Source organism: Emydura macquarii, unplaced genomic scaffold (genome assembly GCF_026122565.2).
Source record: "Emydura macquarii macquarii isolate MOO-44397 ecotype Brisbane River unplaced genomic scaffold, CSIRO-AGI_Emac_v2 contig_1253, whole genome shotgun sequence".
Classification (NCBI taxonomy): domain Eukaryota; kingdom Metazoa; phylum Chordata; order Testudines; family Chelidae; genus Emydura; species Emydura macquarii.
The window spans coordinates 98,199,496-98,225,292 of record NW_027131390.1 but is presented as its reverse complement, the minus strand read 5'-3'; the positions used below and the strand labels follow the sequence as shown (position 1 = coordinate 98,225,292).

The 25,797-nt window shown below is 41.4% G+C and overlaps 1 protein-coding gene across 1 annotated transcript in view; it reads left to right on the top strand.

Moving 5' to 3' along the window:
* The window catches only part of CCDC93 (coiled-coil domain containing 93), a 103,429-nt gene extending 77,836 nt beyond the window's left edge, over positions 1–25,593 (top strand). Inside the window, exons 19-23 of the mRNA XM_067549558.1 lie at positions 3,804–3,886; positions 13,126–13,163; positions 14,680–14,764; positions 22,388–22,501; positions 25,414–25,593. Of these exons, the coding sequence (XP_067405659.1) occupies positions 3,804–3,886; positions 13,126–13,163; positions 14,680–14,764; positions 22,388–22,501; positions 25,414–25,464 (371 nt within the window). The 3' untranslated portion in view covers positions 25,465–25,593. The remainder of the gene's footprint in view (positions 1–3,803; positions 3,887–13,125; positions 13,164–14,679; positions 14,765–22,387; positions 22,502–25,413) is intronic.
* The last annotated feature ends 204 nt before the right edge of the window (positions 25,594–25,797 follow it).

The window sequence follows — 25,797 nt, the reverse complement described above, 5'->3', positions numbered from 1 at the left end:
TCCACCATTTACAGGGAAAATCTCTGTCTGACTCACGTTTTATTAATAACAGTTAACATTGGTTTACCATTTTTTGTATGACGTGTGTGTTTTCTTTGTATGTGTGGTTCTGAACCAAATGATGTCAAGAAATCCATAGTTAAGGCTGTCTCTGTTACACACCTCATGTCCCCTTTATTGCTACAGGTTGGAGGCTACAGACAATTGTCAGGTTTTAAAAATGTGCTTCGATATCTAGGCAGAAGCAGTGTGAGAGCCTTGTCTCTAAATTTCTTCCCTATCAAGCTTTAATTCAGGTATTATGGCCCAAATTTTTAGACGTGTGTGCGCTGTTAATGAAATTGGGCTTGCAAATTGACCAGTCTGCATATATGCTTCTAAATTTGCTCCTATAATCATGATATCAGGAAAGGAGGAACACATGCTATGCATTTGTTGGTGTGTATATATGTGTGTGTTTTATGCACAGATATGCCCAGTGCATAATCAGATGTATACACAAACAATATATAATATTGCGCGCACACAACTATTTTAAAAGAACATTCAGGTTGCTTTGTAAAGAACTCAAAAGTTAAGAAATGCCAGAATTAAGGTTGCCAATCCAATTTAATTTGGCTCCCTTGTGCCATATGCATTGTAATAGCCTTTCATTACATGATCACATTGGTGGTTGGGGGGAGTGGGCACACCGACCTTGCCTAATTCAGTGCACAGAATGAACGGTGCTCATTTAGTCAGCAGCTATTCAATATTTTGTTTTCTCATCATTGTTCAGTGTGTGGCCCCAGGACCTATTTGCTGCACGCTGTTCAAACCCTGCTCTGTAGACAGAACAATGAATTTCCTCATGGGCTTTTCTGTGGTGATCATTCTTGTGGCATCTGAGAGCTTGATAAATATTAATTTTATTTTCACAACACCCCTGTGAAATGGGAGGGTATTATCCCCATTTTACAGATAGGTGCTGAGGCACAGAGAAATTAAAATCAGAATTATCCACTAATTTCAGTGTACAAAACCTGATTTTTCAGAATGCCTATCACTATATGGTACATAAATATGTTCAAACCTGGGCTGGAGCATACTCATGGGGAATTAAGCTGTGAAGCTTCTTCCGGACCTGAAGTAGAGCTCTGTAGCTTGAAAGCTTGTCTTTTGTACCAACAGAAGTTGGTCCAGTAGGAGATACTACCACAGGCACCTTGTCTCTGTAATGTACTCAGTATACTTTTCAAGGTCATAATGTATGTGTCTAAGAGGTGTTGCCCAATTCCTTCACTGGGGTTATGAGAAGCTGTTCTTGTTTAAATTAATAAGTTCTTCAATCCCACACCTCTCCTTTCTGGTACACAGAGTTCATCATAGACTTCTGGGGATCATTTTTCATGGATGTCCTTTACTAAAATGTTTGCTATTGGAATTTGAATTGCTGTTGGTTTTAGTTTGAGCATGTTACATAAATCACCATTGCTAGGCTACTTTGAAGGATGTTAATGTTTATTTTGTTCAGCAAGAACTTATATTAATAACCAGAATATTCATTACACTTACGTTATGGGTCCCCCTCCCCTGCTCTTTCATTCAGGTTGTATAAATTAAATGGCTGTGAATGGCTTCATTTAGCACAGTGGTTCCCAGCCTGTGGCCTGGGAGCCAAAAGTGGCCTGCAGGGGCTTTCAAAGTGGCCCGCGGCTCCTCTCCTTCTGGTTGCAGAATGGACGCAGGCAGAGTGCATTTCTGCGGGGCTAAAAGACGGGTGCGCAGGCTCCTTGCTGCAGCCAAGGGGATGGGGGATCAGCGCTCCCCTCCACCTGGCTGTAGCAAGGAGTACGGCAAAGCGCTTCGCCTAGGTCCATAGGCACTGGGGTCTCTGCTGGAGCCAGAGGGAGGGGAGATCAGTGCTCCCCTCCCCCAACTCCAGCAGAGAGCAAAGTGCTCTGCCTAGGTCCATAGGTACTGGGGTCCCTGTTGGAGTCAGAGGGAGGGGAGCACTGATCTTTAGTCCCCCCGGCTGCAGAAGGCAGCCACTGCCTAAGGACCCAGGTGGAGCGCACAGGGCTACAGGATGCCTGCGGTTTCCCTGCTGCAGACAGGAAGATGGGAGATCAGCGAGGAGGCAGCCTCCTTTCTGAACTCCTTCTGTCTGGCTGCAGTGGGGAGGGGGAGGCCTGTTGGCAGAGAATGGTGGCCCTTCAGGGTTGTAAAAATGGTATCTGTGGCCAAAAAGGTTGGAAACCACTGATTTAGCAGCACAGCACAGTGCATCCATTCAGTAAAGGTCTTGCCTCAAAGAAGGCAGCTCTGGTTAGCCCTAGTAGACTATATATAGTAACAATTATTTAGTTAAGTGGACCAAAATGACTCATGATCTTTAGGGTCATTCCTGTCATTTGATTTAGCTGTGTATTTTAACATCCATATGTCTCATCGGCTTCACAATGGCTCTAGACAGTTTCATCTGTTAACCATAAACTATGTTGTATTATTAGGGCAGCATCTGGGGGCCCAAGTCATGTGTCAGGGCCCTTTTTTGCTAGGTGCAGTACAAACAAATAGCGTAATAGTAGCATTAAGGGTGTACTTTTAAAGCACAAAGGCTTCCACTTTAAAGCTGAATTTCCATCTTCATTTCATGAGAGATCTCAGCACACTGTGTTCTTGCTATTGTGTGCTGCAGTATTTGAATACAGCTAGATAACTATGAAGGGAATTGAAGGTTAATGTCATTTTCTTTAATTTGTTTGGCTCTTAATTAAAAGTCCTCAATGTTGTGTGTGTCTATTTTTGTGATGGTTTAATTTTCACAAGCACCATTGAAACTTATTATGGAAGCAAACTTCTCAGCTCAAAATACCACGGGATGGAAAACAGGCAGACCATCTTTCTTTGCAAAGATGCAAAGGATTGAAGCTGGGATTCCCAGTGGATCTCTGGGACTTGAGTACATGAGGGAAAAGCCTGCGGTAGTTAATGCACGCTAGCTAGTGAACACTAACTACTCCATGCTAACTCCCCATGTGGACACCCTTACTGCATACGTCAGTATGGGGAGTTAGTGCGCAGCCAACTGGGATGTAAATCTGCAGCACTCTAGCCTCTTGTATATTAACTAGCTGTGTGTACCCAGCTACTGCACACCTCAGAAGTACACTGCAGAACTTCTAGGGCATGGCAGCAAGGTCCTTATGACCCATTAGTGCATGGCAGGCTTGAGTGCTGTAGATTTTACACACCAGTTTGCTGTGCACTAACTCTCTCTGTTGACAATCCCTAAGAGTGCCTTTGCACCCAGTAGCTGAAAACACTTTAGAAGTGTGTTAAGCTAAATGGTCAGAGGGCACTCTTCATGCACAGTAAGAAGTATACAGGGAATTAATGTGGAGTAGCTAGTGTGCTTTAAATGTATGACCTAACTTACTGCCCATTAACTTCCCATGTAGACAAGCTCTTTGTCTTCTTAGAACAGCTAACCAGGCCGTATACTAAACCCTTTCAGCACTGGCATTAATTCCAGCTCCTCTCATCCCCTATAATCTGAGAAGATTATAAAAAGGCTATTCAATTCTTCACTCTGATTGTCATGAAATCCCATGATACAACCATCTTTGGATTGTTAGCACTGCATGGGAATACCGAAATGCCAAAAGACTGTTTTACTAAGGATTTTAAAATAAGTGAATAAAAAATGTTTTTATTAATACTAGGTTATGTAAACAATAGTAAATCCCCCTAAACATATTGGAGGGGCCAATGTCCTTTATGCTCTTTTCATTGCTCTACTGTTTTTCTTTTGTTTGCAGTGTCAGCAACTCTCAAAGAAACCAAGCAGTTCTTTACCCTCTATAACACACTGGATGATAAGAAGGTATATTTGGAAAAAGAGGTAAGAACATGTTTTTAAATGTTTAGCCCCCCAATAGGAGAATAGGCAACTGCTGAGTTTCTGTGTAATAGACACTGGACTAGGTCTTGTCTGTGCAGGGTAATTATCTGGTAAGGTCGGAACTGAGAAGAAATTGACTGGGTCTTAAACTCTGTTTACAGAATGGTTTGTGGAAATCTTTGTTCTTCGAGTGCTTGCTCATGTCAATTCCATTGTAGGTGCATGTGTGCCCCCGTGCATGGTTATTGGATTTTTTTCCCTCTAGTTCCTAGAGTTTTCCTCTAGTGTTTTAGTTTTAAGTGTTCTTAAGTAGTTATTAAGTAGAAGTAGTTTAATGTATTATAGATAAGTAGTTGTAAATGATTATGGTTTAGTCCCATTAGGGACCTCCTCCTGGCAGCGGCACATGCCCCGATCTCTGGGCTTCAAGCCCTGTAAGACTTGCGGCAAGCCCTTCCCGCTTAGCGACCTCCCCGATAGTTGTTTGAAGTGCTTGGGGGAATTGAATCGGAAGGACAAGTGCCCTATCTGCAAAGCATTCAGGCCAAGGACACATAAGGAGTGGAAAATTCGTCTAAAGGCCCTACTGATGGAGGCCGCCTTCAGACAAGCCTCGGAGCCATCCTGCTCCCTCTTGCTGCCAAGGACCGCGTCAGTGCAGAGCGACCCTCTGGCACTGGAGCTTCCACAGCACCGGTCTTCTGCATCGCCGTCAAAGAGAAAGCAGAAGAAACAGTGCTCGGAGAGGGATCTCTCCCCCGCACCTAAGAAGGCTAAGGAAGCAGGGCTGTTCCACCATCAGGCCGAGCAGACTCCGCAGGAGCAGAGCTTGCCGCCTAGAGCCCTCAGTCCTCTGAGGGATCCTCCTTCAACTCCAGGGAGTGGAAGAGGCCCTTCGCATCTTGTGGTGCAATTGACGCCAGAGGCATTTCAAGTAGTGAGAGACTTAATGGCGCTGCCTTTACCTCTGATCCCTTTGCCCTGGATGGGGCAAGAGAAGACAGCACCAGTGTCAAAAGGGAACCCCCTCGATGGCTGCAAAGCTTTCCGGAGCCTCAGCTTGCCTCCTCACAAGCCAGATCACAATGGAGATGGTCCCCTCTGTCCATGCACCAATCTCCAAGGGTGCATTCCCCGTCACCGGTCAGACCGCCAGAGAGGGAACGCTGTCAGTGGGGGGCATTCATCATCATTGTCTTGGCACTGTTCCCGGTCACCAGCACCAAGGACCACAAACTTGGCTGGGCAGTGCCAGTCTTGATTGAGGTCCGGTAGACAATCGCCACCGAGGAGTTGGCACTGGTCATGTTCTCTGGCACTGTTGAGTTTGCCTGTGCGCTCACGGCTCAGAACCTGATCTTCAGCACCAAGGCACTCACCTGCGGTGCGGTGCCACTCGCTCCTGCTCCCAACAGAGGGCTTCTCCAGCTTGGCACTGGGCTGAGGAATGCCGTCACCGGTATCCCACTCCCCATTGCCAGGGCAGCAGTCACTGGAGCACCATAGGTCTTGGGAGGTCAGATACCAATCCTTGGCACTGCTCTTCTCAGCACCGCTCAGTGGGAAAAGGATCAGGATCGGGCTGTCATTGGTTGTTAGGGAGCAAGTCTTATTCCACAGGGGAGGGTAAAACATCAGCACCCCACCCTAGCCAGCCCCATCGACTTGAGGGTCAGGACCAGGGCCCCTGCCCAGTTCCTCCAGGATGGCTTCAGGGACAGTGGCCGACTCAATGGCCCGTTTGGAATCCCTGTAGCCACAGGCCTTATTCCCTCCAATCCTCGGGGGAACAGTCTGCGGCCCTGATGCCCCTGGCCGAGAGTCACAGAGGTCTCTGAAGCACAGTCAGACCCGCTGGAGGAGACATCTGCTGCGGTCTCCCAACAGCCAAGGGGGATGCCACCATCCCCTGAACCAGGTCAGTCATCTTTCTCTTCTCCAGACAAGGGGGTCGCGGCAGGGCCCTCAGCTCCTGTGGACAACTTTTGTGCCCATCAGGAGCTCCTCAAAAGGGTCGCATCAAATTTGGGACTAGAAACTGAGGAGCTTCAAGCAACATCAGGCAACCTCTTTGATGTTCTGGCAGCTGCGGCGCCGGCCCAGGTTGCCCTACAAGTCCACAAAGGGGTTCTCAAGGTGGTAAAATCCCTGTGGCAGACACCATCCTTCTTGCTGCCATTGTCTAAAAGGGCAAAGAAGATGTACTATGTCCCCGCTAAGGGATTTGAATACTTATTTATTCATCCTTCTTCAGGTTCCCTGGTGGTGGCAACTGCCAATGAGCGGGATGGGCAGGGACAACCCAGCATGGCTCCCCAAAAACAAAGATAACAAAAAATTGGATTTGTTTGGGAGAAAAATGTATTCTACCGTGAGCCTTCAATAGCAAATCAGCAGGTGTGGCTAGCAAGGTATAATTATAACCTCTGGGACCCCCTCAAGCATTTCGGTGAGGCTGTGCCCCAGGAGCAAGCACCAGACTTTACCACCCTTCTTGAGGAGGGCAAGACAGTGGCCAGGGCTGCCCTGCAGGCAGCGTCAGATGCAGCTGACTTGGCTGCAAGGTCGATGGCCTCCGATCTCCATGCACCGCTGCTCGTGGTTACAATCGTCTGGTCTGTCCCAGGAGGTGCAATAATCCATACAGGACCTACCATTTGATGGGAGTGCACTCTTCTCAGAACAGACGGACACCAAAATACATGGGTTAAAGAACTCTAGGGCTACCCTGCGTTCGTTCGGCCTTTACCTGCCAGAAGCTGCAAGGAGGCAGTCCTGTCCACAGCAGCAGCATCTGAGATACCAGGCTGAGCATTTCAGGACCTACTGGAGGAGAGACAGCAGAGAGAGAAATTTTAGATGGCGTAGGTTGGGCCCGTCTTCTTCAACCAACCAGCCGACCCACTCCCGGCGCTCCGGTGGCCAGCACCAATCGTTTTGATTGTGCTTCTGAGGATGGCCTTCCAGTCTCACACCAGGAGCCTGCTTCCCTGCCATTTCGAAACTGGCTTGCTTTTTCCTCCCAGCATGGACCCATATAACTTCAGACTGTTGGGTTCTGGGGACCATTGAAGCGGGCTATCCCATGCAGTTTTCTTTCCCCCTCCAAATACACCCCCATCCCTCTTCAGGGACTCCTCTCACAAGCAACATCTTATGCAAGAAGTGGAGAACCTTCTCGCACTGGAAACTGTGGAGGAAGTTCCAGTGAGCATGAGAGGAAGAGGTTTTTATTCCTGCTACTTCCTCATTCCCAAGGTGAAGGGGGGCCTCAGGCCTACCTTGGACCTGCGTGGGCTAAACAGGCACATCAAAAGTTGAAGTTCCACATGGTCTCCTTAGCCTCTTACCATCCCCTCCTTGGATCCAGATGGCTGAGTATGCCACCCTCAACCTCAAGCATATTTTCATATCTCAATATTCCTCTGACAAAGGCAGTTCCTCTGGTTTGTGGTGGGAGGTTCCCACTACCAGTTTACGGCTCTCCCTTTTTGGCCTGTCATTTGCCCCAAGGGTATTTACAAAATGCATGGCGGTGGTGGCAGCATATCTCAGGCTTCGAGGGGTTCAGATTTACCTGTATCTGGACGATTGACTGATTAGAAGCAGGTCATGGGTCCGGGTCCAGGTCCAGACCAGTATGGACTTCGTTCGGGCCTTATGTCACCACCTGAGCCTGCTGGTGAACAAGCAAAAATCCACGCTGATGCCAGTACAGAGGATAGAATTAATTGGGACCATTCTTGATTCTATGTGGGCAAGGGCATTCACGCTGCGGTCTCGATTCAAGACCAAATCAAGCCTGATTATGGGCCTACAAGCCTCTCCCTTTATGACGGCACGAACTTGCCTGCAGTTACTGGGGCATATGATAGCGTGTACTTACATGCTGCGGCACGCACATCTGAGATTCAGGCCACTCCAGCTGTGGCTGGCCTCTGCGTGTGGGTGGGGTTATTTTTTTTAACAGAGGCTCAATACCAAAAATAGATATCTGAACTATTCAATTTAGGCTCAAAAGTTGAATAAAATTAGGATATTGGTGCACACCACTTCAATTTTGGCTTCACAAAATCAATTTAATCTGAGTTTTACCTATCCAGTGTCTGCATTAGTTTACGGACCAATGCCACTGCCAGTGACTTCAGTGACCACAGTCAAATTGACATCAGTGGCAGCAGGATCAGGTTCTTAGGAATTGATTCTGTTCCCTTTGAATTCAGTGACAGAACCTTCATTAACTTCAGTGGGGCAGGACCAAGCCCTTATTTCTCATGAAAAACAGGCTCTTCAGAGTTCTTCTGCTCCTACTGCCTTTTCCTCCTTCTTCTCCCAACTAGAAGTTAAAGCCAAATGGACTTATGCCAACAAATAATTTTGCCCACACCCTTCTTTGATACAAATATGATAGACTTGAGTAAGGAAGAATAAACAGGAGCAGCAAATACATTTCGGATAAAAATTTTGGCTTCATGTGAATGTTTTTTCATAATAAAGGATTTAAAAGCATTTCATAGTTTCTAGTAAGACATCACCAATCCCTTACTGATTACTTTTAAGTAACAGAAGATGTTGTGGTGTCATGAATCCTACATCAATAAATAAAACAACACCTTAACCAGTAACAATTGTTTTAACAGTTCACATGGGTTTTTTAAACAGTTCTTTTAATGATGTTATGGTGAGATTAAATTATACATTTTTCTTCAGTAAAACAGATGATAGCAAGACAAGAATGGCATTAGCTGATAAAAGGAGAGTCTGACAGTACGTGCGTCTCATTGCATTTTAATTAAACAAGAACAGAACATTGTTTAAACAGCTTTACAAGGGCAGCCACTAATTGCTTTCTTTCTAGATGAGTGATACCTATGCAGTACCATTAGGAAACCACAGTTTCTGCTCTCTAACAGGAGTGGTGGTATAGAGAACTGCAATTTAAAAATCTATCATCTTTGCCCTGAGTAGTAGATTCTGACAAATATACTAAATATTTGAATCAGCTGAGAGAATTAGGAATTCAATTTCCCTTCAAAGAAACAGTTGATTCTGGCAGTCTCTTGCCATGGAACTCATCTGAAAAAACATTAAAAATGAAGAACTCAGATGTATGTGTATGTTATACATGTAACATGTTCCAAAATGCAAGACCTCTTTCATTCCTTCACAGTTGGTTTACAGTGATCTAAGACAATCCCTCTCTACCTGCCCATGACAGCCCAGGAAAGTTACTGTAGGAAAGAATGGATTATCAATTAGTGATGGGCAAGTGTCTAAAGGTTTGCAAATGTGGGTTCTGTTAAGTATCCAAAGTTCAGAAGTGGAAATCCTGGTTCTTTTGAAGTCAATAGCAAAACTCATTGACTTCAGTAGGGCCAAGATTTTGCTATATGCAAAGTTCATTCCGAATTACCAACACTTCCTTGAGCTGGCAATCCTGCAGGACTGGGCTTTTTACAGATTGCTTGAAGTTCTTTGTTTCAGTCATGTGGGAAAAGCTACCAGAACAAACTTCTGATGTTGCTATCATGAACGAGATTAATTAAGACTACACATTTCCCTTTGTTTAAGAGATGAAGACAGTACTGAGGTACGCCCTGCCTATGCCACTATGGTGAGCGTTCTTTGTAATGCAAATGTTGAAGCTTAGATTCTGACATTGGGATAACCTAAAATTGCCTTCTGTGAAATTCCCGTTCAGCAAAGCACATAAGGAAGTATGCCTAAATGCAGTAGTGAATTGAGCAATACAGCTGAGAATTTTTTTTTTAATCATCAAAATAGAAAACAGGATGTTCTACCTTGCCTATATTGATAATTATGACCTGATCTAGGAATGTCATTTTATGGAGGATATCTACAGTGAATTTTATTATTGAATATTTTTTTTCTGTTTTTCTCAAATATATTCAACATGATAGTCATTTACATAAGATCAGCAAGACAAAACTATCATGGCAGCATAAGTGTAGCTTATCTCTTGGTCTGACAAAATTGTCATTAAGGTTTTGCCTTTCTCAGAAGCTTTTAAAACATCTCCTTGTGAGATCTGATATTTAATTTTACTAGACAAAGAATTGAGTCAGCTGTACAGATTGATGTTTACAGTCAAATCTGCGTTTATATATTACACGTGGACCATACCGGCAAAACTCTTTGCATAGGTCCTGGGATATGAGAATTAAGAGACTAAATAAATCTCTTAAGAGTTGGCATCTGTGTAAAAGTGGTAGGGGGATAACGTTACACTAGTAATGTTAGGCTATAAATATTTATCTAATAAATTCCAGAAAGATATTACCAAACGTTTTGCTTTTATTTGTTTACAATATATCCATTTTCTTTGCCCGAGTGATTGTATTGTGTGCTATTCTAAATGAATAGACAATTTGCAGATGACATATTCTTTATTTAGCATGGCACATTAAGTAGCAGCTACAGAACTCATGATATTGCTTTAATGTCTTCTGTGGATTAGACTTCACTGCAGATTTTTGTAACCTTTACTGAGGGTACAGGCATACAAATTAATCTCTTTTCACTGATTGCTTCTGAAATATAAATGGACCTATTGAAGACCGAGGTGGCAGATTTCAGAACAGAAGTGCTTGATTGTTAAGTAATGTACATCAAGGCAAATAGTCTCTTTTCTTTTGTAAAAATATTGAAATGAAACCTGAAGTAGTTTTTGTCCATAGTAACTCAATACTTATTTAAGAACAGGCTATGAGAAGAGTTTTACTTTTGCCCTAATTATATACTTATGAATGTAATTTAAAAAGGCAGCCATAACATACATCAAGGGTTTCTGATGGATTATGCTAATCTTAAGAGAGATGTTTGAGTGGCTTTTGATGTCCAGAATATACAGTATGGTTGCAGTTGTCTTGTGTTGATTTTACTTCAAAAATAAGGCTTTAGTAAACAAAAATTTTATATTAGTATCAAATAAACTAACCCTCTACCCTTTTGAGTCTTGATTTTCTTAAGATTCTTTGGAAGGTATTATTTATTACAAAAATAAACCAAAAAACCTTGAAGTATTCTGTGTATACAGTGATTTCAAAATAGTAATGGAATTAATCATTGCAGGGGTAGAATTGTGACATCAAAGGTATCTATGTTCATACGATTGATTTTTATAAAATTTGCACAGCATTAATTTTTAAAATGCTGTGAAGGTTGGGAATCCACTTTCAAATTGTCATATTTTTCCACTGATTTTGTAGGTCTGAAATGTAGCCACATAGCTCTCTGCCATGGCCATGAAATAGTGCTTTTTTCGTCCACTTGATATTTTGCAGAATACATTAATGTATGTTATGTAACAGCATGGCCCATCCTTAAGGATGTCCTGGTTAGTATTGATAGAAGTAAGCAGAGATGGACTATATACCTTTTTGCACAGTTGGATAGATTATACTATTTTAGTAGTTATATCAGAGAGAGAGGAAATTTACACAATAGAAATTGAGTAGAATTGGGTGGGAAATGGTTTTTGAGATTTCATATATTTTCCTGTTCTACACTGGGACAAAAGTGAAGTTTTTCAACAAAAAATGAGAGAGAGAACCACACACACCCTCCAGAATAGCACTAGTCTGGTTATTAAGATACTCACTTAAGAGATCCAGGTTGAAGTCTGCTTTTCCTGATTTGGATTAGTGGTTTGAACCAGCATCTCCCACATACCAGATGAGTACCCTAGCCACCAGGCTATTTGTGTCTCCCTCAGTCTGATTTTGACCAGAAATTCTATCCTGGATCTGAGAAACCTTTCCCAACAAATGTTTTGTTGAAACTGGCACATTTTTGCAGAAATATAACCAATGGATGTTTTCTGCCCCCTTCTCCCCCCCAAAAAAAATTTGTCAAAAAAAATTCTGACCTCTCATTAGTACTTTGACCTCTAAATAGTAAGAACAGGAGTTCTGTGTACTAATAATACTCTTTGAAATCTTTCATTTAAAATCTCTGGTTTGGGGTTGGTGCCTGATTGTGCAAGCACTACCATGCAGTGTGCTTTTCGCTATGCCATTGGGGATGTGCACAGTAATAAGCACTGAGTACAGTAGTAGTTGCAGAATTGGACCCTTGCAATATAGAGGACACATTTTCAAACGTTCATCGTCAAAAGGCAAAATTGTACCTGGGAAAACCTCACAACTTGTCCACTGGAGACTGATATGAACTATTCAACGTTATGATAAAGCATCCCATCAACTATTACTCTGATTTTCTTTTTCTCTAAATGTATGGGAGAGAAAAATAAGATTCGCAAGCAAGTCTCAGTTAGCATTTTGTATGAAAGAGCCATTCCATATGCTTTAGGTAAAGTCTCACAAAGGGCCTCTATAAGTGTATCAATAAATCAAGTAACTAGGGAGGAAATTTTCAAAGGCACAAATGATGGGTGCCTAATTCTGATTGAAAGTCAATATTCCGAAGTGTCATTTGTGCCAGCCAGTTGCCTGGTTTGCATATCCAAGTGCAGGTTTTTCACAAGGAAACTAATTCTTTACCAAATTTTTTTAATGCATTTTTTCGTTCAGGCCCTTTGGAAAAGTGTGGGTCTGCTCTGAAAATGGCATTGTGGAGTCCCATGTTTAATGGTTTCCATGTCAAATGTGCTTAGTTTATTACTAAAGATGTTTATTCCACTGCAAGGACTGCAAACACAGTCCAGTCTTTGTGAGTCAAACCGGGGTCCTTCCATGTAGCCCATTATTTTCAGTGATATAAGTTCTGCAGGCCATACAGTGCCCCTTATTACATCTGTTCATATCAATTGTGTTATACATTAAGCCCTCATTGACATTTGTACAAACCTCAAGTGGTTTGGTTTGCAAAGTCTGCCTATATAGGAGAATTTTCACCAGTGTAATTACATGGATATAGTTAGACTATAATGTAGATACGCTGCATTATTGCTGTAAGCCTCACTTTACATTGGTGCAGCTTCTCCACCAGTGCAGGTTTCTCTAATGTTAACAGGTCGTTACCCCTGTACCAACCAACAGGAGTGAAAAGCAGTAAAATCGTGTTCTTGTCACTAAAGTAAGCGGATTGTAACTCTCTCAGTACATGCAGATAGCCTCGTGCTGCTCTGCAAAGCAAGAAGGTGGTGTTTTTATAAAGTTGACTTTCTGAGCTGAATCACATTTTTAAGTAACTGAAAATCTGTGTTGGTGTGGGAGAGGTGGATGTACATTTTCAACTTGTGTTTTTGTCTTCACCAGGTTAACTTGCTGAACTCAATTCATGATAATTTCCAGCAGTAAGTAATTTGAGTCATTATCTCTTGGTATCTACTTTTGAGTCTGTAGTTGGTTGGCAAAACGGGGGTGGAAATTGTTCAAAAACTGTTGCAGAAACATTTTTTTAATATTAAAATGTATACATTCTGAAATTTATTGGCCAGTTCTGAAGAAAATCCAGTACTTCTTTTGTAATTTATGATATCCATATGCTATAAGTTGGCACACATGAAGTAATCCTAAAGAACACGTGGAATGTACATGTTAATAAGTTACTTGTGCTATTGTATTGTGATAAATTATGTTTAAAAATTGCTTGATAACACTTTTCATATTTCTAACTTACTGACACTTTTAGAAACCTTGTTTGACACATTTGTTAAGTTGGGCTTGTATTATATAAAAGTAACTACAGACTCCACAAATTTCTTAACTATAATCTAGGCATATGTTTGTCATAGCCGAGAGTTGCTATGATAAAACTCTCTTTAAAAAGTGATGGTTCGATCACAGACGTCTTGGAGTGAAATCCTGGCCATTGACTTCAGTGGGACCAGGATTTCAACCATGCTGTGTTTACAGCCTGCTGAGCAATACTCCGATATGAATTTTTACAACTGTACTTCTATCTTTGTCTAGTAAAGTGAAGTATGGAAGAGAAACTAGGATGTTAAATAGTTCTGAACTATTATTCCATTATTATTAAATAGCTGATATTTTAATAGATGACGTATTTTGCTCCACATAATGCAATCGTGACTTTTTAAATTTTCCCATGAGTTTGTATCCTTTTGCTTTTGTTACCCTGATAAAACCCTGAGTGGGCTCTAAGCATTTTCTTGCCATGACAAGCAACCATCTCCACTATAACAGAAACGTTTTTAACTCGTTAATTGTAAAAAATCCAAATTAAATATATTGGATACATTCCACTACAGTAAAGATCTGTTTTGTTCAGTGATTAGCTCTCCTTTGTAGTACTCTCTAGTCAATGGGAAGTTAAACTCTTGATGGTTCACTTGGGCAGTTTATACTTAAAGGTAAAGTGGTTCTCTAAAATTACTACAGTTTTATAGTTAAGCATTGAATAGAATAACATTTGTACTTTACACCAAAATAATTTTTAAACAACTAAAAAAAATGCAAATTATAACCACTAAAACAAAACTCTGTTGACAATTCTTAGTGACATGCCAGTCCTCCAATCCATTCCTGCTTTTGCCATAAGCTACTCTTTTTAAACACCTTGAAACCATGCTTTTGGTCCATTAATAGCTATTATTGCTGCAAAAAACACTAGCATAGGGAACAATCCTGTACAAAGCAGGGAGACGAATTGGGTGATATAATAAAATTCCAAATAGATCCCAGTGGACCTACACCAGCTGGAGGATCTGGCCCTTTATCTTTTTTTGGATTGTATGAATTTACTTTTTATCACTTTAGTCCTACATGTAGGATAAATAAAAATTGGGGAGGAAACTTTTGTTTTGTCCAACTCCCTCCCCTCTCCATCCGTATCCATTTTTCTTCCAGAGCAATGGCCTCTCCTGGTGCTCGTGAGCAGTTTCTGCGGCAGATGGAGCAGATTGTAGAAGGAATTAAACAGAATCGAATGAAGGTTAGATTATTTTGTCTCGTTTTCTTTGGCAGAAGTGTGAAATTATTTCAGACAAGCCTGCATGGTTTAAAAGAATCAGTGTGATGAGGTGCAAACTAATTAAACATCTGACAAGTCTCATCATTTTTAGTCTTTTCTTTTCCCTAATAAGAGCCTATAACTAAAATTTTAGTGAATAGACCAGAACTGGGTCTTTATACTGTAAAGCACGAGGGATTCTTTCTCCAAGAATCAGGCAGCACAGAAAATACTGAAGAGGTTTATTCACGGTACCAAGAAGTCTGATAAATCAGCTTCAACTTCATGGTGTTCCAGTTGTCAATTATATACGGTTTCTTATCGATTACATATTATGTTTAAATTCTTTATCTATTCACTTACAAAATACAGACATTGTTCCATCCGGAGAGAACAGCAGTGATAATGGTCGTTACATACATGCAGAGACGCTTTAACTACTCTACTTGCACCAAGGATCCTAGGGCTACACTCGGGGCAGGGGTAGGGTGGAGAAAGAAGGGGGTCCTTTCAGATAGGAGAAAGGCAAGACAGAATTTCTAAAAGAAAATGTGCTGTTCTCATTGGAATTAGAATCACTAAGAGGACAACTGGCTTCCTGAGCCATCGGATGTTTACATTAGCCATTGTCCTTGAGGCTCAGGTATTCTTGTTAGACGTTTAAGTGAGTTTTCGTCCTACAACTTTTTAGCTGAAAACTGCCTCAAGCCTTACAATACCTTCTCTTACTGCAGACATCTTGCAGCATTTCAGTTAAATACTGGTGTTGCAATATGGTTCAGTCGTAGGGACTCAGCCTGATTCAGTGCCACTGAAGTTGAGAGTTTTGCCTTTGGCGTCCCTGACAGTGGGATCTGGCCCTCAATGGACTGGTCTCGTGCATGTTTCTCCAGTACATTTAAGGCTGTTCTTCAGTGGCAGCAACAGCAAAGCTGAAATTGAAGAGACCACAGGCAGGCTGTGCACAGGAGGATGGTCCCGAGTATATTTGGTGAAGTTGCTTGTTCCTTTGTAAATATAGTGTAATTATTGCCATTTGAGCATCTTCAGGTTTTTTTATTTACTTTGTTTGCTTTATTCCTTAAAAAAGTATTCTTGATTCCCCCCAAATAATATTATAACACTTGACATGGTGTCATTACTTAGGCTAAAACTGACAGCTGGTCCTAGTGGATGAACCCACTGAAGTTCCCTATTCTTAAGAACTAAGAATCATGTGTGATGTTAATATTAATATGATATGATGAAACCTATGTATAGAGAACATGGATACAGTTTATCATGAATTGAGTTTAGCATGAAGCTGTTCTGTGAAAATGGAGAATTTATTATTAGCCACTGTACTGGAGGAGATAAGTGTGTCAATATTTAAAATTTGCAGTGAACCATCTCTTTACTTGTTTGGGGGGTTATTTTTTAATAGAAAGGACAAATACTGCAGTGGTGAGGTTGGTTATTTGCTTTGCTTGATTTTCCATTAGAAAGCCCATCGAGACAATTTGATTTGGAGGCGCTTATTGAGATTATGGAAATATTTCAGAGCAGCATGTTTTTTACTGATGGAGATGGCAATAATCATGCCTGCTTGCTCTGGAAGGCTGACAGACTGTTTAATGATACTTAATTGCTGCAGCAACAACCGCAGCAAACTCCAAAACTGTCAACAGTTGTTCGGAGTTGTTAGTCTTCCTCCCCCTCTGCTACTCCACAAATTGTTTAATTGGCGACAGCTGAGAAAATCTGATATTGGAGGGAGAGGGGGAAGAGGAGCCTTCTTGAGTCTGGGGAGAGAGGCAAAAATGGCCTGTTGGTCAAGCAGTAGTTTAATAGGTACAGAACAATGGTGAGACTTCTCTCTGCCGCTGTAGGCATTAATAGATATTGGGCATGATGAAGGGTCATTGCCTGTCTCCGCATCTCCAGCTTCTCCTGGCCCTCATGCCGAGCCAGGTTTGCGGATTCTTTTTTTGAGTAGTGTCCCTATCAGTGCTCCACTGTAGGTGTATGTGCACCTGTGATTTACCTATGGGCAGGACCATTACCAGTACAGAGTACTTCCGTTCAGCTTCTCGTATTCACCCAGCGTATTCTGTAAGGTCCTCTCCGTTATAGCGTTGCATCTATCAACATTAGGTATCATCTACCCATATCTGGATGACTGCCTACTCAAGGCTCATTTCTTCGAAGATGCTCTATGATCCACCCAAAGAACTATGCACATATTTGAGCAACTAGGTCTACAACAAGATACCGAGAAATCAACCTGGACTTCAGGACAGTGTTTAGAGTTTATAAAGGCTGAACGCAACGCAATGCAAGTGAGAGCATTCCTCCTAATGCACAGATACAAAATCCTGACCAGTCTTATAGAAACAGTTCAGGCCAACCTACAAACTTCATCTAGAAATTAGATGCAGCTTCTTGGGCATATGGTGGCATGCACGTTTGTGACATCTCATGTGTAATTGGGCATGAGATGTCTGCAGATATGGCTTAGATCTGTTTATACTCCAAACAAGGACAGGCTAAACAAGCTGCTGTCCATACCCTCCAGGTCAAACATTCCCTGGAATGGTGAAAAGACCCATCCAATGTCTGTACAGGGATCCCATTCAAACAACCCCCACCAGCACTGATTCTAACAATGGACACATCTATGATAGACTGGGGAGCCCACCCAAACAATAGTAGAGTTCAAGGCAAATGGTCCCCCATAGAAGCTGTACTCCATATCAGCCTTTTGGAGTTAACTAGACCACCCTTTGAACCTATGGCCACTTGCTCTCTTCTACACCTGTAAATGAAGACAGCATTTCTAGTGACCATCACCCCAGCACAATGAATAGGGGAAATAGCAGCATTGATGGAGCACCCACCCTCACAGTCTTCTTTAAAAGACAAAGTCACTCTGAGGCCACACCCAAAGTTCTTCCCCAAGGTATCTTTGTCCTTCCACATGAACCATCTCATTCACCTCCCCACCTTTTTCTCAAAACCACACTGATAACAAGGAGGCAATACTGCATATTCTTGATATGAAGAGAGCCGTAGCATTTTATTTGGATAGGAAAAAGGGCTTTAGGAAATTTCCTAAACTCCTCTCCTCAATTGTGGACAGATCCAAGGACTACACGATATCAGCTCAAAGGCTCTCCAAACGAGTCTCAAACTGAATTAACTATTGTTATCATGCCCATAACCTGCTATCTCCATCAAGAATTTGCATGCATTCCATGAGATCTGTTTCCATCTCAGTTGCATTTGTTAAAGATGTTCCCATCTCAGAAACCTGCAGGGTAGCAACATGGGCCTCTGCTCATACTTTCATGGAACACTATGCCATGATTACGCGAGACTCAGCTTCCAATGCCATCTTCGGCTCCACAGTATTATCATCAATAATAGACTCCACTCTGAAACCCCAGCCCTCCATAGGGGATATTGCTGTGAAGTCACCTACAGTGGAACACCCATAGGGACACTATTCTAGAAGAAGAGGAAGTTGCTCACCTTGTGCAGTAACATCTTCGAGATGTGTGTCTGAGTGCTCCACAACCTGCCCTCCTCTGCTCTACTTCGGAGTTCACAGCAAGGAGATCTGTGATAGAGAAGGAACTGAAGGCAGTTCGCCCAAACAGGGCTAGATAGCGTCGAGACAGAGCACTAGGGAGGGAGAGTGCATGTGTGTGCTGAACGGACACTGCTACCTACAAGCTCCGAGCAGAGGCGCAGGGGCACAGATACACCTACAGTGGAGCACCCATAGGGGGACACATCTCGAAGAACCATCGTTACTGCACAAGGTGAGTAACTTCGTCTTAAAGCCTACCAGCGTTCCCGACTGGCTTTCAGAGTGCCTCCCTGAGCTGAGTGTCGGCCCTAGGTTTTCTACCTGCACCTGAAATAACAGGGTACAACTGAGCTGACCTAGGCTCAGTTTTAAATAAATAAATAAAATGGTTACATTCCTGCCATCTTCCAGCTCCTTAGTCTGCCTGCCTACCATTTTAGGACCACCAAAGCAAGGGGGACTGTGAGCTTGGCTAGGAGAGTGGAGGAGCAGGGTGCATGGAATGGCCTGAGAAACTGAAGTACTGTCTAGAAAAGAATGGCACAGGCTGGTGTAGGAAATGCCTGCCATGCAGAGTGCCAAAGGCCCACTAGAGTGAGCACAACTTGTGCTGGATTTAGATGCCACACAATCAGCTCCTGCAAGCCCCCCATTGACACAGTACTCCAGCACCTTCTGCCCTGCTGTCCTCCCTGCTCCATAGGAGAGGAAATAATGGCTGTATAAGATTTTTCTCTCGACAGTTTAAGCAAACTGTCATAGGCACAGAACTGTAGAGGAGACAGGAATATAATCTTTCTCAGAGCGGAAATGGCTGGGGGACCTTAATGAGGCACCAGAAGAAGAGCATAGTCCATTAAGAGATTGTGGCATCTGACACAGCTCAGCCTCTGTGTGGCTTTTGTTACCAATGGGAAAATGAGTCCCTCCCAGCCCCTCACAACTAAGTCGCCAAACTTTGTGTTGCTCAGGGCAACCACCCATTCTGTCTAAAGGGCAGATATGCAATTCCTCATGGAATGTCATTTAGGCATTAAACCAGTGACAAGTCTGCTTATACAATAGGGGGAGCATACTACCTTACCAGTCTTCTGTGAAATCACTCAAGAAATGAGAATTCATTGCTATTTTCAAAGTTATTTCAAAGCCAGCTATTTTCCTTTTAAATAAGAATTATTGCACATGATTTCTCTAAAAGACAAGACAAGACATTGTCTTAATCCCTATTACTAGCCCTGCTGTTTCCGTTGTAATTAGGGGTGGGGTCATGTAAAAATGTCATGCCATTTTGTAGAACATTAAGTACATTGGCTCAGTGACTTGACTAAATCTGCAGACTTAAAATTCCCCTGTTATGTCTATTGGACACTATATTCTTCACATTCTGACCTGAGCTCAGTGTTGCTTTTCACCCCAGAGATAGCTCCACTGGGTGGGAGGGAAGAGTGATCTTATCGTCAAACCCAGAGTTTGTCATTTGTTAGTTTATAAAGTCTTTGGGATCCTTTTGTTATCATGTTTATATAACACCTTTCAATCAATCATCATTACAGGAAAATCCATATGTGGATAGGGTACAAAAGGAGGACACAATACTTGCTGACCAGTGGGTTACATATGGATATGTTATCTTTCAGTTCCTTCCTCACAGTAAAAGATTGTGGCATGTGATAACCTAATCAGAAGGATATGTGTAGGGCTAGCAATTAGAAACCATTTTCGCCAGTTACTTTTTATTCTGTGTATTTTAAAAAACGTGAAAGAATTACCGGCAACTGGTGCTTCTCAGTTCCCCCCTGCAAAGGGGATTATATCTTTAGAACAGTCTGTTTTGCTTTATGATGTTAGACTGTGCACTCAAGAGTAGCTTTGGGTCTTCGGCTCATGACTCCATTACAGAATGTCATGCTGATTGGCCTCGAGAATAGAATAACCTTGTAGATGTTCAGAGGATTAGCAAGCTTATAGGTCGATAACAGACATTTCTTTGAGCAAGAATTCATTCAGATAAAGAAGTACTGAGGTGGCAAAACACTTGTATAATAATCTTATATTCTTCACCTCTTGGTTTTTATACTGATTCCCTCACCTAGCAGAAGCTTCTTGCCTTATTCCTTTGAGCAGGCAGATTAGCTGCACACAGAAGGGGCTTCACTCTCTCTTTCTCTCTCTCTGAGGGGTAAACCAATTTCAGCAGATTTTCCTGCCTCCTGAACTTTTTCACCCCTTCATCCAGTCAGTGTTTCCCGAGACTCTGAAGTTAGTTTTTCCCCAACTCTAGCTTGAAATAAAAGGTTCTTAACGTAAATATGTTGGGCCTGATTCTTGCTTATGCTTAAGCCACTTTAAGAGCAGGTACAGGTGCCTTAAAGTGAGTGTAAATACCTTATTCCTATTCTAAGGAGTCTTTACACTGCCAGAGCACTTTAAAGGGGCCTTAATGTGAATGAAAATCTCACTTATTTTTTTGTTGATCACCAAAAATATGCTTGCTATACAGACCATGCATTAGTATGCATTTGTTAATGAGCATTTGTATGTAATGCCATAGATTTTCATGAGACCCTGCAGGTATGGTCCCTGCCCTAAAGAGTCAAGTTTAGATTTGACATGACCAGCCACAAGGAGAGGTATTAGGCAAAGGAGGGGTGATGGCGTTCATATCATATTAGTTTCTTATGGTTTTCATTAATACTATAATTACATTAAATTTTCAAGGGTTGATGAGGGGGGTGCAAGTCCTTGCTGGTGAGATTGAGGAAAGAAACAGGTTATGAGCAGGAGAGGGATAGACACAGTCCATGCAGCAGGTTTTTTCACTTGACTGAATATTTTTGCCCCCTCTTTCCCCCTCTGTTAAGAGATGTACTTTGGAAGATCAGCAGCAGACTTCTCCATTGCGCTGATGGCAGCAGGAGCTTTTTGTCTTCCTCCAGTGGTACTCCCAGCAGAGGCTGTCTACTCTTGTCTGTGTACACCAAGTGCCAAGCCACTAGCACTGATCCTCTTCACTCTGCCTTAGGTGCTGGGAACTCAGAGTACAGCTTTTCAATATGAACTACCAGTGTGTTTTGCTTAGAAATGTGTTTGATAGGGTGTCTCTTCGGGGAGCATCCTGGTTCTTTGTTTTGGAATAACAATACCACAAATTACAGGTGCTTCCCAAACAGCTCACCTTAATGCTTTGTAACAGCAGAAAGTGCCTCTGTGATGAATCTCTCTAAAGGGGTATTCTCCATTTATAGGCACAGTTCTCCACTGCCTGGCATCTTGTGTGATCCCTTTATCTCTGTGCAAACTGCTACCAAATCAGAATGACAGCATTGCACACCCACTTTGAACAGGGATGTATGACTACATTAGACAGTGGAGAATCACCCCCATAGTCTCCCACAGAAACAGACAAGATAGAAATGCTATATACAGGCTATATCTGGAACATGAAGAATGTTATATTTTTAAATGCGGGTTCATTTTTTATTTACAACACACCATCCTGACTCATCGGATGGAGACAGGAAACATCAAGTAATAAAATACTTGCATTAAAAACTTCAGAATACTTTTCTAAAACTTTTGTGTAGCCTTAAAATGAGGCTAATTTAATTTTCTGACTAAATTTGCCAGACTCGTGTATGATTTTCCAAATGTGATAGATGATGGAAGCAAATGCCAAATCAAGCCTTCTCTACTGCATCAATAATGTTTTTGTTTTAAAAATATTTTTAGTATTCTTATCTGTAATTTTAATGTCAATAAATTGTCTCCCATATCTGAATGCTATTCAATAAAATAAGGTCCTGATCTCACAAAGACTTACGTATGCTCAACATGTGCATTGTAAGTAATTCCATTGACTCAATACAAGTCTTTGTAAGAACTGGGCCTGAATATTTCTTCTGTTGAAGAAATCAGCCAAGTACATAATGTCTTTTGTGAAGCATCTTTCTCTAATGTCTACTTGGAAATGTATTTGATGTTTCTAGTCCTTATTCGATACATGGACTTTAATTCTTTGTGCGCATTAAAAACAGATGGAAAAGAAGAAACAAGAAAACAAAATGCGAAGAGACCAGTTGAACGATGAATATCTGGAACTGCTAGAGAAACAGAGGCTTTACTTTAAAACAGTGAAAGAATTTAAAGAGGTAAGAGCATTTTTGTATTGCATAAGAGCAGTGGGTAGAGAGAATTTGAGCCAGTTAAACAGCTGGTGGGTTTAAGAAAAATCTTAAAAGCCACCCTGCTCAAAAATAGTCATTTTGAAATGGATCCGAAGCCTTCTGAATGTTAATAGGCAAATGTCTAGTTGTGTTGGCTTGCCAAGAAACACTTTCAGAAGCGTCCTTTTGACTATCTGCCTCGTAGTCCAACCACAGTACAGGTTGAAGCTCTCAGGAAACCTCCAGTCATCTCTCCAATTAATTTTCTATTACTGTAGAGAACTAGTCTTTATTACTGGAGCTCCCGCAGTACAGATGGAGCTAAAGATCTTCCTCAGCAGTGGCCTATAAACTGTGATTTTTGAAAAGTTCATTATTCAGATCTTTAAACTCTCATTGAGAAGAACCCTGGTAAAGGGATGCAAATTAGTCTACAATTAAAAATATTTTAATTAGTTATTAGAACAGACCTGATTTGCTTTTAAGTTAAAGGCAGATTTACTGGCTAGCTGGAGGTAGTGAGATTTTCAAAAGCACTTGTTGGCCTACTCGGCTCCTGTTGAAGTCAATGCGGTTTTTACCATTGTTTTCAATGGGAGAAGAGTTAGGACAACACTTACTTTTTGAAAATCCTATCATGAAAAGTTAAGTTTTAATGGTGTACTTGTTTTAGACACATGCTCATCATACTGGCTTGGTTAAGGTTTGTTTTTAACGTTCAGTTAAAACCTTAAGGTAATCAGGTTGTTTCACTATTTATCCTGTCTTTCCCTCATAGAAAAAGATACTTCTTTTATCCACCTGTTATTGTGTCATTCTATGTGTAGATTGTTGTCTCATCCTATATGTAGATTGTAAATTCTTTGGGTGCTGATCCAGGATGATATGCTGGAAAGACTTATCAGATACACAGGAATGGATGCTGTGAGGCATGGCATGGTTGACGAAGTAGATTACTGAGTCTTCCATGTAGAGCTGATTGTGGACTAAGGTATAGGTTTTCTTCAGCACTTAGCCCTTCTGTAAAATTGGTATAGTATTTAGCTAGGTCACTGAGCTGCTGTGAAGCTTAATTCATTGTGAGTTAATATATTCAAAGTGCTTTGAGATCCTTGCATGAAAGCTGCTGTAAAAGTGAAAGTCTTATATAAAAGTAGAGCAGTGAACATGATTTCTCTATAATGGAACTTGGAAATTCTAAATTATGAAAATGGAAGGTGAGGCAGTTCAACATTTGTTTGCATTCTCTTGCATGTCATACTTTATTATTTTCTCAATTTACATAACATTTCTGCAGGAGGACATGCCATGATCATCTGTACCAGATATGTTCAGTGTTTCGTAGTTGACCAAGATAGGGCATCTTGACCTCTAAATGTTCTTGGATTTGGGGATTTCTTTCATAGATTATAAGGATTATATATATTACAGAGGATGGTTTGGAGTATATTTCAAGTACTAAGCAATTTTTAACCATTCAGTATAAGAAATTTTAATTATGGACTAATAATAAAGTTTTTAAATCGACTGCACTTGTTTAATGGAATCTTTTTGGAAACCCGTGAAAGGGACTCTAAGTAGTGGAAGTGATGAAGATGTGTACAAGGAGCTGTCTCTGTATGAAGGGCACAACTCTTGTCTGTGTTTCATGGTGGCAGTTGTTACAATAATAGAATAGGAATATTGTTAACATGTAGCCTTTTATGGTATGAGAATCTGACTTTGAAGAAAGGAGGGGAAGAGTAGTAGGTTTTTGTAGGGGTTCTTACATTGGGTGACACTGTCTGCACTGTGTATATTTTTTTCCTAGTAAAATAGTAGAGGAAATGCAGAGTCTTGTCATCTAAACATTGCAAAAGTACTGTTAATATTTCATCGATTTAGCCTTCCCAATGCTTCTGTTAATTATTGCCTCTTTGATAGTCAATGCCAAAATAGTACTGCCATGCAAAAGATCTTTGGGGTTTGCATGTTAGAAAAGGCAGCTTTCTCTAATTTGTCCTGGTTTCTTGGGTTGTTTTCTCCTGCCTTGCATCAGGTATCTGGGAGACCGACGAGCATCTTAGCCACTTTTATTACTATGCTATGCATTTCCATCCTCTCTTTACCAATTAGATTTCCTTGGAGAGTGAACAAGCCACATCCCTCCTTATTACTTGGCTTCTGAGGGAATTTCCACACCAGGGCATGTCCTGTTTTGTCTCCTGGAAGATGATGGTAACCTTCCTAGGAACAGAAACGTGTTCATAATGCTTGACCTTGGTGTAGTAATTCTCTGAAAATGGATTCTATGCAAAATGGCATTGCAGGGTTCCAGATTAGGTATCAATGATCTTCATTTCAAATTAGTTCAGTTTATAAGCAAAAAGATGGGTTTCATAACTACCAACACTATACACTCGGTTTGGGACTGACCATAAAGCTAGATTCTTTCTGCCTTGCGCATCATTGCCTGTAGTAATGATCCTGCCATTGGAACCAAGTTGTTAATTCTGTTGATTTCATGAATCAAATCATGAACCAGCTCACTCTGAGTTGCCGTGGCTTGCAGAGCAGGCAGGCACAAAAACTAGTAAAATCATTTTTGTCACTTAAAAAAAGAAGGCTTAGAAACACTCAGCTCTGAGTCAGATGATGTCATTGTCACTTAATGACTTCATAAGTATGGTTATAATTATAACCATACTTTGGGCGCGACCCTGACCCATGTTGTTACCTTTTTATGTCACCAAAGGAGCACAAACAAGCCATAAAGTTGCCCTAAAGAAACAAATGGAGATTCCACTTGCATTCCTCCATGCTGGCTCCCACAATGTAGGAGGCTTTGTCGTCTTGATGATATAGGTACCATAACTATTATAATTAATATTTAATAATCTGTTTACTTTTATCAACAGGAGTGCCGTAAGAATGAAATGCTGCTATCCAAGTTGAAAGCCAATTCCTGAAGAACTCCTTTACCCAGTGAATTTTGTAATGGATTCTTCAATCCATATATGAATGCTTTCTATGGTAACAGTGATAACTGCGATGCCTAGATACATGTATACGGATATAAAATTTTGTTTTTCAGTCTGTATTCTGTTTTACATTACTTCATCTAGTGGTTGTTTATTCCCGAGCGCCTCCATTATGCATTAAAGAGTTAATGCAGTATAGTAAATTAGGAATGTTGTCTAATTTTATTTATTTGTTTTTCACAATGAGGAATATAGGATTATTTTGTACTTTGGATTTGATACTGCACTAGTTCTAACTTCCAGAAAAATATATATATGTAT